At 37.0% G+C, this 18,136-nt stretch overlaps 1 protein-coding gene across 1 annotated transcript in view; it reads left to right on the top strand.

Moving 5' to 3' along the window:
* Positions 1 to 392: 392 nt before the first annotated feature.
* frrs1b (ferric-chelate reductase 1b) overlaps positions 393 to 18,136 on the top strand; it is a 63,388-nt gene continuing 45,644 nt past the window's right edge. Inside the window, exons 1-2 of the mRNA XM_028811130.2 lie at positions 393 to 744; positions 13,364 to 13,562. Of these exons, the coding sequence (XP_028666963.1) occupies positions 13,364 to 13,562 (199 nt within the window). The 5' untranslated portion in view covers positions 393 to 744. The remainder of the gene's footprint in view (positions 745 to 13,363; positions 13,563 to 18,136) is intronic.

Here is an 18,136-nt window from a genome sequence, read left to right as displayed (position 1 = left end):
CCTCTCGGTTATCAAATTTGTTACGTGCTTCAGTTAGCAGTGTTTAGAGGACGGAGCGATTTTGCTCAGCCGCAGTTAGTGTATTACCAAAACTATCGGAGTGTACGCACATTTCAATTTCATCCGCGTGTTGCTCCTGTTCGCATTCCCAAAAGACTGTTTTGAAAACAGTATGAAGGAAAATATGAAGCAAGCGTTTATTTAAGATAGAGAACAAAGGCGGAATGAATGTGTGGTTACACGTGTAGGGCATAATATAATATACTATGCCTATTAACTGATAATACTGTATTATTTGTAAACTTCGCACAAACAAAATATGACTATCTCCAATTGATCGTTTTGGCCGAGGTTGTCATAGTCACGTGATCGGGAGCGTCATCTACGGAAGGGTGAAATGTGCTCACCTTTTGTTGCCTGAGGTTGGCTTTGTACCACTTGCTTTGGTCGCCAGAGTCTCTGTACAGACTCAGATCTAGACTATTTCTTTTTACAAAAAAAACAAAACAAAAAAAAACGCACACACACACAAATTCGCATGATTATTGAGAAGTCTTTTCTTTTATGAGGTGCTTTTTTCCGCAGTATTTGTGTAGTAGGCTACGCTTCCTGAGAATGTGAGAAGGGGCGTGTTAACTACCTTGAAGCGCCTGCCTCTTACCAGCTGAGACAGAGCTGTTCATGTTTCACCTCAAAGGGAAAAGCAGAAGACTGTTCTTCAGGTTCACCGGTGCACCGTGAAAGGTGAGCAATCGCTAATAACCGTGAATATGTTTATGTGGTGTGAAGTGTTTCAGTCGTTTACCTAATGAAGTAAAGACCATAATGAGTGCCGCACAAATATTTACTTACAAATTCAGAGTAGCACAGACAAAGTTTTATAAATGTGGTTATCGGTGTGAACGAGCACTGACCAGCAGATTTCGGAAAGAAAACGGTGCCGAGTACCTGGCAACGCATCACCTTCACACATCCAACAGCTGTTAAGTCATATTTCTACAGTTTTGTGATACTATTATTTCAAGATCCAGACATTTCACAGTTACACGCTGGCTATTTATAATGTTAGCATAGGTGTGTTTTTAATGTTTTTCTTGGGTTTTCATGGGCCGCTACCCCACAGCTCCAGGACACAGCAAAGTTCGGATCCTGGGTGTGATAAGTGGAGTTTGCTCGTTTCTTTCTGAATTTGTCCGAATCTCTCTGCAAGGGACTGCTAAACTTTGGAGGCTCGCTTTTTGCCCCGTGCCCTCAAATGGTGCACTGACTGAATTCGGGCTGCACGAATACACGCATGGATTGATTATTTGTGATATTAAGATATACTCCAAAATATTGTTTAGATGTGAACGAAACATATCACCAGTGTTGTCTTCTGAAGTTATTGTTTTGGTGTAAATAAAGAGAGATCCATTTTTTATTATGGAATCTGCACACTAGTGTCCCTACAAACACTGTTGAAACCTCCCAACTTGTAGGAAGGACCCAGTGTGGGTAGGAGCTGGTGAGGTTGCGTGTTCCCGTATGCGCGGGTGTTTTACAGTTTACTGGCCCATTGTGACGGGGATAGGTTTAGGGTAAGTACGACTGAGCAATAAATAGTGGTTTATAAAACTGATTTGTTCCTTAATTTTACACTTTGCCTTAAGATTGTTACATTATTTTCAGAAAATGTATAGGTATATGCAGGCATGTCGATATGTTTAACGACTGTATTAAATTCAAACCCCCTAAAAATGTTTAAAAGTCTCATTTATTATTTTGATGACTAAACAGTAATAAATATTGAGGTTTGTTTTATAAAGCTAAATGGGCATGCTGGACAAACTTAGTTTGGATGCTGTAACCGAAAAAAGATGAAAATCACATTACCATGCTACGGTTTGTGTTTCTTTTTTCTTGACCTGATGATCGGAGATGCCTTTTTAAATATGTACTATATACTTTTATGTGACTATATAAGTATATATTTTTTATATATTCACTAAATATATAATTATATATGTATATATGAGTGTGTGTCATTGTGTATGTAAGTTTACTCCATAAAGAACTGGCCACCTTTCCAGGACTAGATTAAGCCCTGCAAATAATGTTGCCAGGGTAGGTTATGCCTCCTTGTGATTGCTGAGTAAGACACCATTTTAAATCCATGTGGAACTGCTACATTACAACATTTAAACACGCATATATATATACTTATGTATATATATATATATATGTGCGTGTCTGTGAGTCTTTCCAGGCTCACTTACAAGCTGGAGGACCCCCAAAGCCCTCTTTTTATTCCGTCTGGAATTTCTTCATTTATACATTGACACTGGGCCCCAAAAAGCTTAATTGGAAAAACATTTAGTTTTGTCAATATACCATTAAAACTTTGCAATATCAATTTTAAATAGAAAGCCCTTCTTCAAAGACCTTTTTTCTCTATGAGCTTCTTCTTTCTGCAGTTCCCATTAGGGGTCATCACAGCAGATCATCATTTTCCATATCTTCAGGTCCTCTGTATCTTGCTCTGTCACAAAGTGAGAAAAGTAGCAAGGTCCACTTTCAGTGATCAGTTTTGACTCTCATATTTTTTTGTCTGTGTTCAATGATTTGTACAGGCATGGGGCCACCACATGCTATTTTTCCCCTGTCTCCCTCATGCATGCCTGCCCCCCCTTTAACACTTCCCAAACCATAAAATATTTTACTTTTCCAAAAGATAATTTACCCCATTTTTTGTTTTGACACTTTTTTGAGAAACCATACTAGTCCCGAAAGAATGCAAAGTGCTGCCAAACCTTTAGGGAGCAATATTCATTGCTTTCCATCTCACAAAACCCAATTTGTAGAAAGGTTTGTCATTTATGATTGCAAGATTGCATGCAAAATTAAATTTAGTGACATATTTTTGAAACAGTACATGAAATGAAACTGTCTGTTTCAGTTATCTCTGGTGTCATTGATATTCAGGATCACATTTGTACATGGTTCATTTTGAACAGGTATCATACTTTTATTACAGAAACATGATGGCGTAGTGTTTTACATATGAAGGAACATCACACATTTTACAGTTTTCTTATAAACATAAATGTAGGATTGACCAGTTAAGTGACAAGCTGGAGTCACTAAATGTGTCGATGGTGACGCTCGTTCCTGAGACTAGATTCTAAGTCCACATTGTGTAAAAGAAGCAGATTTTGAATATGTTACAATATTGCAATATGTGTTGCATATTATAAAACACTCTCTTGTATGGGAATCTTGGCAGCTTCATAGTTCATTAAGTAGTTTATAGCAGTTTTAATAGTTAATCAAACTTTTAAGTAGAATATGCATTTTCATAATTCCGTTCATCCATCAAGAGAGCAGATTGGAGTTGGACACTGCATAACATTCATTCTAGAAAATAAATGTATAATACCAAAAATACTGAAGTTTCATTTTCTTCTGAAAAATTTTGTCTCCCTATTTTTAATTTCCTATTATACCTTTCCATTAACTTGTTTAGTGTTATAACAGTTGTCGTTTTAATCATTTGTTTCCATGTTTATCTGAATCCATTTTTCATTTTGTCTAAATGTATAAAATAGTGTTGCAATTTTTTGTTAATATGGTTTAACTATTGTAGATAACAAATCTTTTTGAATTGTTCTCATTTTTAGCAGACAATTTTTTTATTTATTTATACCGTGCATAACAGCATTCTAAGAAGGCATTCAGCAATGGGAGAATAGTTTGGACTTGTATACAACAGTGTATCATTGGAATAGTTAGTGTATGGCTTACCAATCTTCATATAAACACACACGCACACTGTGTAATTACATTTTGAGTATACTGTATATAATTAAGAGCTAAATGACAGCCTTACCATCTTAGTATTAGTCAGGACATGAATATAGATGTGCAGCATCACAATGATTTAACTTGTGACTTTAAAAAAAATAATGATACATTCACAAATACATAATTTATTTCTATCTGGCATTTAATAGTATTTACAACACCTCTTCCCTTTTCTATCCTGAGGACATTTAGGCGGATCTATGACTGGTATATCTTATCTTGGGACAGACATGACTTGGGTTTCTAATCTTGACAACACAGGGGTGAACACCGACTCTGTAGCAGGCTGTCAAATTTGATATTGGTTGTTTCTTAACCATAGTTACATTGTGTGACTGATTAATCGAAGCAATGTGATCATCTTTTTAAACATTGTTCGCACCGAATTTTAGAAACAGATTTTGTTCATACAGGTTTATTGGTGTGTCATTTAAAATTATTAATAATCCATTGATATTAATGAATTTTAGTTGTATAACAGCTTTCAGACTCATCAGTGACTGTCTTGTGCGTGGATGATTTTAGGAACCCAATTGTAACGTTACTGTTTCTCTGAGATTTGTTGTCCTCAACATTTTAATTGGGCATCAAATAAAAAGGTAAACTGCTGAAAATGTGATTGAAAGCTGTCTTCACCGTTCTGTATATCAGAGTAGCTATACTTGTAATCACTGTTTAAATGTAGGACTGGCCCATTGTTCTGTCATCCCAGCCACTACTATTTTAATTTTCAAAATAAGTTAATATAGATATTGTTAGATTTACACATCTATTAATTTTTGAACTTGTTTAATCAGATATCAGTAAAATGTGTAGCAGTGGGATCAGAATTGGACTTGTGCTCTATCTAGGGTTAGAGAAAGCAGATTTCAGAATGTTCTATGTCTCCATTCACATATACAGTGCTTTCAGAACAAATTCAGACCCTTCATTTTTTCATTTTATTATGTGCAAGAATTATTCTAAATCATTTAAATGAATTTTTCTGACATTGTGATCTGTAGCGAGAGTAGGGAGCAGGTCGAGAAGACCCTGGAGAGGTGGCTCTAGAGAGGAGAGGAAAAAGACAGAATACATGTGTGTGAATGAGAGGGAGGTCAGAGGAGTGTAGAGGATGCGGGGAGTAGACTTGGCGAAGGTGGAGGAGTTTAAATACTTAGGATCAACAATACAGAGTAATGGGGAGTGTGGAAGGGAAATGAAGAAGAGAGTGCAGGCAGGTTGGAGAAGAGTGTCAGGAGTGATTTGTGCCAGAGTTAAAGAGTACCAGCTAGAGTGAAAGGGAAGGTCTGCAAGACAGAGAGACATGCTATGTTTTAATGGTTGGAGACAGTGGCACTGACCAAAAAACAGGAAACGGAGGTGGAGGTGCCAGAGTTAAAGATGTTAAGATTTATATTGGGTCTTACAAGGATGGACAAGGCTAGAAATTGAGTACATTAGAGGGTCAGCTCAGGTTGGACGGTTGGGAGACAAAGTCAGAGAAGTGAGATTAGGTTGGTGTGGCCATGTACAGAGGACAAATGCTGGGTGTATTGGAAGAAGGATGTTAAGGATGCGGCTGCCAGTTAAGAGGAAACGAGGAAGGCCTAATAGGTTTATGGATGTGGTGAGGGCAAACATGGAGATAGTGGGTGTAACAGAGCAAGATGCAGAGGACAGCAAGATATGTAAAAGTATAATCATCTGTGGTGACCCCTAATGGGAGCAGCTTGAAGAAGAAGAAGATTTAAATTTATTTTTCTCTCATCAAGCAACACACATTCAATGCTTTGAATGATAAAGTGAAAACAAGGTTTTTGAAATTTTGGAAATCTATTAAAAGTAAAAAAACAGAAATATCAAGTTGACATGTATTCAAACCCTTTACTCAGTATTTGGTTGAAGCTCCTTTGACAGTGATTCCAACATGGTGTCTCTTTGGGGTAGCTTCACACACCTGGATTTAGGGAATTTCTGCCGTTTTTCTCTGCAGATGCTTTCATCTCCATCAGGTTGGATGGAGACAGGTATTTTCAGGTCTCTCCTGAAATGAATGTTCAGTTTGATTTGAGTGCCAGCTCTGGCTTGGTAACTCAAGAACATTCACAGAGTTGACCATAAGCCACTCCTGTGCTGTCTTTGCTTTGTGTTTAGGATCATTGTTCTACTGGAAGATGAACCTTCAACCCAGTCTGATGTCTGCTGCAGGTTTTCCTTAAGGATATCTCTGTACTTAGCCACCTTCAGCTTTCCCTCAACCCTGACTAGTTTCCCAGTCCATGCTGCTGAATAAACATCCCCACAGCATGATGCCTCCACTTTCATGCTTCACTGCTGGAGTGATATTGAACAGGTGATTAGCAATGCCTTGTTTTCTCTGGATATGACAGGCATTTTCTATTCATGTCTAATCAATTGAACTGATCACAGGTGGACTCCAAATAAAGCATAGAAACATGTCATCGATGATCAATAGAAAGAGATGCACCTGATCCAGATTTCAAGTGTCATTTCAAAAGGTCTGAATACCTGTGTTAATGGGATACTTGTTTTTTATTTTTAATAAGTTAGCAAAAGGTCCTAAAACCTGTTCTCACTTTGTCATCTGAGGTATTAAATGTGGTTTGATGACAAAAAAATGTAAACAATTTTAGTGCAACGCTGCAACATAACAAAATATGGAAAAAAATGAAGGGGTCTGAATACTTTCTTAAGGCACTGGACACACATACAGACATCATGGCTCAGTGTTAGTGCTGATGCCTCACAGCCTGTAGTTTTCAGTTTACATTTTGCTTACTCCCCATCAGTGTGGAGCTGGCTCATTCCCTCTGCGTTGTCTTCATTTTTTTCTCAGGATACTCTGGTTTTCTGCCCATATTCTAAAGATATTATTTATTGAGCCTAAATAATACACCGATCTTTGTCCATCTAGCAGCTACAATTAAAAGAAGCTTACTTCCTGCTCAAAACAGTTTTGTTGTAATTAAAAGAAAATACCAGACTAATAGTCCACAGGCCAACGTGTGTGTGTGTGTGTGTGTGTGTGTGTGTGTGTGTGTGTGTGTGTGGTTCATTTAATGTTTAATGGGAGTTGTGGCAGATTCAGGTGCAAAGTGGGAATCAGCAGGTTTAATAATCCATTGTCTGGCCTATGCACATGCAATTATCCACAGCTCTTTACTGCCTTGTACCTGTTATTGCCAGGGTAGATGCTGCTTCACAATCAGCCTGTAATTGAAATACAAATTCAGAAAAAAGTTCAAAACTATCATTTGCACATTTTGAAATGTTTAATGACTTCTTTCTAGTGCAAACATTCTTCTAAGGATGTTTTAAAATGCACAATAAAAACAGTTTGACCTTGTATACAACCATTTGTTGGTTATGTGAGGTGCATTTTAGTTCACTATTATAGGCATTCATATATGTAAAATAAAGTGAAGACACAGTTGCTGGCATATTTTTCCTAGTGTTGGCATTACAGTAAATTTTTATTATCTATAAGCTATATGATGACTAGTTGGCATTTTATTGGTATTTATTAGCTAGTGTTTGAAGTACACTTCAGCCCATTCAGTTTATTGCATAAAACTGAACATGAAGCAGTTTAAGTAGATTGTTTTTTGGTAACTGCTCAAGAAAATGTAATGTATGCTTCCCAATTAAATGACCAATTATCCAAATTCTCAATTGACTCACCGAATGTGTTTTTCTGTGCCTGGATTATAATTGAAAAGGCTACCCATTCAGCTGTCTTCCCACAATGACTCAAAGTGTCATCTTGAGTAAATAATGTATCCTGAAAAAATAGACAAATAATCATACCATGGCCTTGTGATTTGAAAGTCAGTTTGGATGAAGTTTGTATTTTCCCATTTTTGTTACTTAATGGTGATTCATAAACTCATGTAGAAAAAAGGAATTAACTTTTTTTCTTTGGAAATTTTCAGTGACTCATAATGTCTAAAATAGACCTCTGTGGTTTATGTGTTAGGTCCACCCCATCGATACTAAAATTGATTGTGTAACATAGGGGGAGTGATCTAGCTACACTGAGTGATGCAGTGGTACCCCTATTCCGCACCTGAGGAAATGTTTTGTTCCACAGAACCATTCCAACAGTTTAGCAGTCTAAGCTATTTTTTAATATACTGTATACAGTATGTTGGAGATGAGCTGATCTGTACAAAGTCATAGGATCAGGAGGGAATGACCTTCCTAATGAAAGGCACAACTCTTATCCAAGCGATAAGAGATTTTTGAGTGTATTCCCATTTTATATGTCAAATATAGATTTTTACATTAGTTGCGTTTTTTAAGCAATATGTTTCTTCTGAACACAAACCTTTTAACAGGCTGCCAAATTAATATCATGTAAAGGAATTGGTTTTGTTTTTTGAATTTTAGTTGTCGTTTACCCTCAAATTTCTCTACTTCTTAGTTACTTGGCACAAATCACTGGTGTCGAACTCTAACCAATAACTTGAGCACACTTCATTTGCCTTAATTGTAGTTGCTTGCTTTATAGGACTCGGCATCCTTAATTTTTTCATTCTTCCCTTAGTCTGCAGCCAAGCAAAGCTGGAATACATCAGAAGATGAACTAACTCAGGATTTTCAAACTTGGGTCCTAGGGGGCAACATCCTTGTTACAACCAGTTTCTTAATTAAAGGTTAATTCTTGCTGTCAATGAAAACCCTTATTTAATTCTATGGCATGCTAGTGCTCTTATTTTAACACACAAAGGCATTTATAAAACTGTTCTGGTTAGAGTTTTACATTTTATTCCAAAATCTGGCCATAGACCAGCTTGGCTGACTAATTAGAGCAGTATCCTAGCTGTCTTCTCTCCCACCTGTTATTCTTATGCAGCTTCAACCCAAAATCCTGTTGATGGAGCATCTCCACCATTGATTCAAGTAGAGGTCTGCACAGAACTGATTTTTTTTAAACGCACTCCCACAATACTCCATCCTACTCCCTCCAGCTCCCACATACACTTGGCCACATTTGTCCCATTCCTGCACGCACCCTAATGGTTTTGTCTTGCTTCCGCCCACAGAAACACATTGCTCCCATTAAGGAAAAAAGTCATATATGGTTGATAAACCTGTTTAACATGCTCTTGTGCAAGGATAAGGCCGAAGGTTTCCCCTCTTTGGCCCAGTTTTCCTTTTCACTTTTTTTTTTTTTTTTTTGCAGCAATTCTACTTCATCAGTATTTAATAAAAATCTTCTGAAGGGACTTAAATAATAATTTCTGAGCACAAGTGTGCACGTCTTTTTCACATAAGTAACATGTCTTGTTAAGGTTTTATAAGTAGGTAACAGCTTACTGTTCTATATTGAAATAAAGTACGATCTTTGTTAATAATTACTATTCATTCCACAAAAATATGAAATTGACACAGAAGGTAGGTGCTGTCTACATACAAGTTGCACAAGTAAGTTTTGCTTAAAACATATGCTTGCAAAGAAAATTCACACATTTATCACATGCTTCACTTTTAGCATTAGTTGGTAGTTTTGACAAGTTTGGCAAGTGTGTCAGTTTAGTTTGAAACTTCGCAACTGCACATGCGTGGCTCTTTAAACCTGAGGTTTCTGACGTGTGTCCATTGTATGTTAGCACATTTATCGCCGCAAGCAAACGGCACTTGGTTGCCATCGCCATCAATAACAATTGGAAATGACTGCCAAATGTCAGATTTCCCTTTACTGAGTTTTGCAGTTTTGCACACTCCTTTTTTTAATTCTTTTTGAACCACTGTGGATGATAAGGCTGTATCTGGGCCATGCAATCTTGAGAAGGCTGCGTGTGAGACAGTATATGCATGCATCCTAACTGCTTAGGCAAATTAAACATTCTTTTCTAATTCTAATTTAATTTCCAGACTCTATCTCCTGCCCACATACAGGTGTTGACCACTCGCTCCTGCCTGCAATACTGAAAATCAGTCCTGCATCGCAAGTAATTACATTGGGTCCCGCGAGTCCCACAGTAGTCCCGCAAGAGTTCAGACCTTAATATTTAAGTAAGTAAAATCTAAATCCACTTATGTCCAACCAGTGGAGAGCATAATTAGCACAGTTAACTTTTTTAAAGTTAAGTTTATTTTCATGTTTATTCATTACAATAAAAATTTCATTTGCACATCTCCTCAGAACAGTTGAAAATAAAACAGTACTAACAAAGACACACACCCAATACATAGCATATGTTTATGTGTATCCATTATTTAGTTACATGTGTATTCACAAGTATTATATATGATCTCATCAAAGCTATACAGCTAAAATGTGGTGTCTTTAACTTATTTTCCTTTTCAGCATGGAAATAAACATTAACATTTTTTTCCTTTGTAGATGCGTGCTGATGTATATATACATATACACACACATATATACACATGCACACACATTCTTTTGGTTGTCTGTTCATCAACCTTATCACCTATGGATAGAAGCTGTTCCTGAATCTATTGGTGTGAGTGTCAATGATCCTGTACCATTTGCCAGAAAGTAGGAGTGAGAACACCAGCTATGCAGGACTAATGTGTTTAATTGTCCTGTCTGCCATTCCAAGACAGTGAATGTTGTATATGTCATAAACGGAAGACAATTGAGTTCTTCCGTGCCACCCCTGCAGTGCTTTATGATTTTGAGTTAATCAGGTTTTAAAGGATCATTACTGCTTTCACTTTATATGTTACCCTTAGAGATATCGTTAAAAAAAAATCGTTTTCACTTATAAGCAGATGAAGCTGTATGTTAAAAAACTGAGCAATAACTACTTATCTATGAATACAGGAAAAACAGAAATGGGGGGTTTAAACAACTGGGTCCTATAAAATTTTAACTTAATAGATCTAAACATTTAGTTTTATTGAATCAGTAAACATTTTCGGCATTATCTTCAACATCAAGTCTATCTTTCACTACACACATTACAATATTATATAAAAACCTGATTTTATTTTCTTATTAACAATATAGGAATATTCAGATGTTTTCTATGCATGGAGGCTACAGGGAAGTAATTTCTCATGTTTATTTGTAGCAGATTTGACTACTATAATATGTTGTTCACAAGTTGTTTGAATTTTCTGTTTGTAGATTTCATTTAATTAAAAATGCTGCAGTAATAATCTGCACTAAAGGTACAATATTACTAGAACATAAGTCCTGCTCTTAAGTCTTTGAAGAAGGGGCCTGAGTTGCCTCGAAAGCTTGCATATTGTAATCTTTTTAGTTAGCCAATAAAAGGTGTCATTTTGCTTGGCTTTTCTCTACTGGCTTCCAGTTAAGTTTAGAACTGATTTTACATTCCTTCGTTGTACATATAAAGCTGTGAACAGGCTAGCCTCTTATTATTTATGTGAATTGATCAATATATACAGTACATATCAGACCATAGGTTAGGACCTTGTAGATAGTCCAAGGACTAATAAAAGAACACTGGGAGGTTGATACAAGGCTCACAGACTGTGGAATGGTCAAGCTGCTTCTGTAAGAGATGTCTCATTTGTCTCAGCTTTTAAATCCCGATAGAAGACTCACTACCTAAGTCTTGCCTACAGGTAAGAGCTTCTCATTTCCCCTTCATATTACATTACTCTTTGTTTACCATCTGCGCATGAATACATTTGTTACATTTATCCCACCATTTATCTTATTACTTGACCATCTCAGTTTTAAATCTGTTCTCTGTATCCTCCTGTGGCAGTACGTGCTACTGTTGTGTTGCCAAATTTCCACACTTGTTCATCGAAAACAATTCCAGAGTTGTTGGAAATCTTGGAATCTAGGATAAAAAATAAAATCATCTTATTTGACTACCAAGCACAAACCTATGTAATACGGAGTTTCCAGGAGCAGATGGACAACCAATTAACACGTTTCATCTGAACTGTTGCTTTGTATGACATTGCATAGGGCTTAGCATTATAAGTGATTTGTGAACCACACATCCCCCCCCACCCTCTGACCCCAGGTTTTTGCTCTTTCATAATGCTATTAACTTTGTGTTCATCTTTTTCTTGGCCAACTGGCCATATCTCAATTATAATGTTAATGGACTTATATTTTCATGATTTGTTTATGTTGATTAAAATGTGTGCAAATGTTGTATGGTTTAATCATTTCTGTCACTGCATTATAGCCATTCTGTTCTTCTGAGCCTATGCTCTGTGAAGAGTGATAGACTAAAACAAATTGAATTGAATGATCTCTGATTATTGCATTGGTTAGAGTGAAAAGCCTGTGGCCACTAGGGAGCTCACATGACCCAGTACAAGAAACCCTAAATCTTCTAATCATTTATCTGTTTGCAAACTTGCTTAATCCAATTTATGGTCTAAATTATATGACTTGAGAATATAGATGGATGTGCCAGAGCTTATTATGCTGTGTCATGTGAAAGGTAGGTAGGTTTTAAAGAATGAAAACATGAACAGGATAAATGGACTGGAAAATGGATGAATGTTATTTTTTTAAATTGTTTTGTGCTTCTCAGTGGCAAAATCACAGTATTAACTAGTTCAGATTGCATGTTGTATCACAATAAAATCTGAAAAGTCCAAGAGGGCTGAACAATTTTACAGCCCTTGTTCATGATATGCAGGGTGTTTCAAAACAACACAATCAGCTGTCGGTCTTTTTCAATTTACACATTTTATAAAATGCTTGCAAATGTTATCACCTGAAAATATTAAGTGTTTTTTGTTACACAGTGACTTTAGTTAATGTTTCTGTATTTTTATTGACTCATCGGATATCCCACAGGAACAAGCAATAAGATAACAAGAGCAATTTGATAAAAGTTTACATGTTTTGCAGTCAGCTGGCCGAGTATTATCTCTGGGGGAAAAATGCTGTCTCCCATCTTTTACAGAAATTTTTGTTAGTTTTGCTAAATTTAAAAATGAATGTAACCAGGAGGGGGGTTGGGAAGTGGGGTGAGATGGGTGCTTGTAATTGGTGGTAACCTGGTCTTTTCCCACAGTTACAATCTATGTCCCCAGCTGTACTTGAATAGGCTAGAGGCCTGTCTGCCTTGCCAATGAGACTTATATGTGTGTATGCTCAAAATGTTCTGTCCAACAACGTTACTGTATGTGAAAGTACTTGTGAAAGATTATTGTGAACATTAAATTTTTATTCATTTGTACTTTTGTTTCTCACTCATTATGTATAATATTTACACTTAATTACATCCTTCCATCCAGCCAGCCATTTACTCTTACACGATCCTGAAAAGCTAGAGCTATATCTTGTCAGCATTAGGCACGATACAGGAATCATCCCTGGACAGACTGATAGTCCTTTATGAGGCGGACACACTGTTGCTGGAGCAGTTATTATAATGCCCACTTTAGAACGCAAGATTAAAATGGAATTTCAGGAGAAAACTTATTTGTTAAATGCTATAATATGACTGGGTCAGGAATTGTAGCCTAGCCCATTAATATTAATTAATTACAATCTAATCTTGTTAATTAATTACAATCTAATGTTATTTTTACTGTGTTTTTTCAGATGGCTTTCAAGTCTGTATTCCTAATGGTGTTTGGATCTGCTCTGTTTATGGAACCCATTAGTTCCTACAGTAATGGCCATGTCACCAAATCCTGTAGAAGTATGAAGCCGGGACACAAGCATCACACCGTCCCACCAGCCATGCCATATTCTCTTACTGTGGATAAGAACATATTTAAAGAAGGAGATCAAATTAAAGGTACATCTAATAACAGTGGTAGGGTCTTGATTAACTGTTATTTATTTCAGTCTGTCTTAAATTACATATTGAAGAAACTACTTTTGGAGACCATGTTTATATTATCACTGTGATGTGACCTCATTCTAATTTTTTCATAAATTTGACACAGATTAGATTTCAGTGTAAACACTCTAAACTGGCATAGTATCTGATTTATTTATTTATTTATATATATATATGATTTATTTATTTATTGATATCAGGAATGGACTGCTTTAGTATGTGGTACTGAATTCCATTTGACTTCTAATCTCCCATATCTAATCTGAGATTTTCACTTGAGGAAGTTGCTTGATTACTTACTTTTTGTGCAACCTAAAATGTGTTAAAAGATTTTTGATGGGCAAAGTGAACAGTAAGTGGTGCAGTGAAGAAACAACATTTTTAATGCACAGATATTTTATATTGATTCTTACTCCAGTCATTGGGAGTCATCAAAGTAGTTGAAATTCAGAAGTGGAGTAAATCATGACAGAAAATGTTAAGGCATATAACACCTTAACCCTTCTGTACCAATTTGCCCTGTTTAGAAAATGAGCTGTACTTCTAAAGCATAGAAAAATAGAAGAGCATCAGCAGGAAACAATTATGTTCAGGGATTCAGTTTCAATTTGGGCTTTAATATCTGAGTGCAAGTCTAGCCAGAATTAGGTAGAAGTAATGGAGTGACTGATAGTGAGCAGATATACGTGATATAAAGGTAGGTAGAATAGTGTAGTGTTGTGTAGTGGATAAGGCATTGGACTTTTAACCTTGAGGTTGCTGATTCAACCCCACCTGCCATTGATTTACTGTGTGATGCTGAAAAAGTCTCTTAATTCTGCTTGTGTTCCAAATACAGAAATGCATGTAAGAAATTATACTATATCATTATCTTGTAAGTCATCTTTGATAGAGGCATCAGCTAAATTTGTAATAGTAGCTATAATAATAAATTTAGAGTAAAGAAGTTGACAGTCCAGGGTTTGGCCCCAGCCTAAAGCCAGGTTTAAACTTTATGCAACGCGATGCATGCTTCAGTGGATGCTCCTGCTACGCAAGCATTTTACTGTTTATACTAGCACGCATACTTTATGTAAATCTGGAGGAATCCAGCAGGTGGCAGTGTGAGATACTATCACAGTGAGAACAGGTTCGGCTTCTCTGTGTTGTGAGTTGCCTGGAATACCCATTAAATTCCAATGACACCTTGCTGCAATGTCTCTGAAAAGGATGTTTAATGATTAAATCCATCTATCCAGGGGAGTGTCAATTCCAGCAAGCACTGGGCACGAGGCAGAAACAATCCCTGGACAGGGCCTCGGCTCATCGCAAGGTGAATACAAGCACTCACATACACTGGAGTCATTTTAGCGGCACCAAATCCCCAAATCTGCCAATCTTTGAAATTAAACTGGAGCACACTGTGGAAACCCAGCAGGAAAACATGCAAACTCCAGGCAGGGAATACCAGCGATGCGACTCCCTGAGAGAGAGCAGTGCTACTGCTCCGCCACCGTATCGCCTCCATGTATGTAATTATTAACAGTATTCATTATTTAAATGAAATTAACGATTTATCTGTGAAATGTAACATACATACTTTAATGCATTTCATAATGAAAATGATATCAAGTATAAATCTAAGGATTCTAAATGTGCAGAGAGTTGGAATATCATACATTTAATGCTTCCTGTGTGGTGATCTACTGCTGTTTGCTGCTGTTGTCGGATCAGGAGGAAGCCCCAGAAAAAAAAAGATGGCACAAAAGGTGGTATGTGAAACTTTTATAATGTATCATGTCATTACAATCAGGAATATGTGACGCTTGAATATAAAAGCAAGATAAAATGCATCTGTACGTCGGCATTTTGCTTCACCACATTGAACCATTCATCAAACATCGAAGCACGCACATCGATCCCGTAGGATCTGCATAGAGGCTTTCTGTCAGATGAAGATTGTAAACCGAGACTCTGACGTCACATTCCAACTTTTATCATACTGTGCCCCCCGACTTTTTGCTGGTACTGCAACTCGCACACACGTCACGTTAATTTCTGAGGACCTGCTCAGAAGATGCATCAAATGAATGCTGGGAATGTGTGGCAGCCATGATGCATGCGCATCCGTGTTTTGAGCGTGAAGTATAAACGAGCCCTAAGGCACTGCCTGTGTAGGATTTGCTTGGCAGCCATGGACATTTAGTATTGCCCTCAAATGATGTTATTTTGAAAGACTGTATATGAGTGAATATGGATAACTTATCAAGTTTGCCCAATTTTGGTGTGATGCACTTTCTGGAATTTTTTCCTGGCTTGTGGCAGATGCTGTCTGGATAGGTTATGGACCCTTGCTGTCCTGGGGGCAATAACCTATCCAGTCAGCATCTAGATTAATCATATTCAGTATTGGGTAAGTGAATATACACTGCTGGTCAAAGTTTTAGAACACCCCTATTTTCCCAGTTTTTATTCAACTCTGCCAGAGGATTAAAAAAAAAAAAAAGTTTAAGTTAGCGTAAACTGACAGTTATACAACCTAAAAGGCCTTTTTCAGGGACAAGTAATGAGTTAACAACGTATAGCTTTTCCAGCTTCAATGGAAGTTAATTAAGCCTTGAACATGCACACAAACAACTAATATAGGAATCCCAAATTTTGTTGATTACTTACAAACTGTCATATATTTTGGATTTTGTTTCATTTCTGGCCATCACATCACATCCCATTGTCTAGATAATGTGAGAAAATAGTATAGTTTTAGTGTTAACATAGTTTGTGCTTTAAGCATGTTGGTGTGCAGTGTACATTAGAAATATCATAAAGAGACGCAAGTAAACAAACAGAATGTTCCAGAGGATGTTTCAAGAAATTGGCTGATGTCATGTTGTTTCATGTAGAGGGTGTATCCCCTGGTTTTGTGACACCTAGGAAACTGCAAGTCAGCCAGTTCACCTCGTCCTCATCTGAGCTGTAGATAAGCCATGGTTTGTGGTTTTCTAAAGAATTTTTTTGATCTCTGGTATTCTCACTTTTTCTACATTCTCAGGCATCTTTTTTCACTCCTTTTTGGTTTTAGACAGTTTGGTTTTATTGACCTCCTGGTTTTTACCCATTTTTCTGTGTTTTGTCTTTTCACCTTTTAAAACATATCAGCTGGCAGACACTACAATAACCTTCCATCAGTATAAAAGCAGTGTTGAAACAAACTATTGTTGCATCCTCTATGTACCATTTCAGGTTTTGCATGGAACCTGAACTGCTTAAAATTCAATAAAAAAAGAGTAAAAATGGGACAGTTGTAAAATTTTTGACAAATAGTGTATGAGTGCTGACCCATGATACAGCTTTTGTATATATACTTTGTGTATTTGCCTTATAACATTATGTATATACACATACATACAGAGAATCCAAGGTTCCGAAAAACTCAGCTTTATTGTTTTGAAGACAGGAACATTCTCAAAGCCTTTATTCAAACAGGAGCTGTCACTCAGACACATGCAGCATGCAAGCAGTGACGATGACGTTGTCCTGCAATTCCTCCCTTCTCAGATCAAAAGAACAGTTAGCCTTCCAGCACATGAGAAGAGACAGAAAGAGAGCATAAGGCCAGGTCAGTGGTTGTTTTAAATGTTCTCCACATTAACCATCGGGCAATCAACATGTTACACAGTGAGCCTCTAAACTTGTAGTTGCACCTGCAGCAGACAACCAATCCTCCGTGTCCTGTCCAATCACAAAAGTGTACTAATCCCTAAACTACTGCCCCCCCCCCCCCCCCCAACACACACACACACACACACACACACACCATAACCTAGCTCCCTAAGCAATGCCAAGAACAGGGAAGTGTGAGACACACATGATTACAGAAGCAGCAAATATTTCTTACAAAAATGGGGAATGGGGAAGCTGGGAAAATAAGGAAGAAATTAAATCATTCCAGTATGGTGCAACAAAGATTAAGTAAACCAATGATTTATTTTGACTTCCTAAAATTGTCTCGGTGCAGCAGTGGACAGCTCAGCATCCTGTTCAGTATGACGAGTTGTGAATGCAAGGTAGTTCATAAGAATACTCAAATTAGTAGAATTTTGAAATTATTTACCAAGCAGCAACTAAAACAGTAAATGGTAAGTTGAAAGTTTAGGGACATGCTGTTAAACAAGACAGTGTGATTCAAATTTTATTTCCTCTAGTTTAAGTTAGCCAATGATTTAACGTGTTTCATCCAACATTTTTTTCAAAGATGCCAACTTTCAAACACATGTAGAGTGGAGTTAACATTAACGAGCAAGCAATGAACAAATGTTTAACTAAGATTACAACCTAACTTTGTACGTGTGCTGGGCCCTGACATATTCTATACTTTTTCAAAGTTCAGGCAATTTTACCATCTACAGAGCAGCAGAGGATAGTTTTTGAAAGGCAGTTGGACAAAGAAGCTGCTTTAGTGTCAGAGATTTTTAAGGGCAGTGCGAGATCTGCATAGCATGTGCTTTTAATGTTGGTTATATATATTATGCTTTAGTAGTTGTTCTTCAGGT

This window comes from Erpetoichthys calabaricus, chromosome 10 (genome assembly GCF_900747795.2).
Source record: "Erpetoichthys calabaricus chromosome 10, fErpCal1.3, whole genome shotgun sequence".
NCBI classification, from domain to species: Eukaryota; Metazoa; Chordata; class Cladistia; order Polypteriformes; family Polypteridae; genus Erpetoichthys; species Erpetoichthys calabaricus.
The sequence above is the reverse complement of the archived record's forward strand: the minus strand, read 5'-3'. Positions and strand labels throughout refer to the sequence as shown.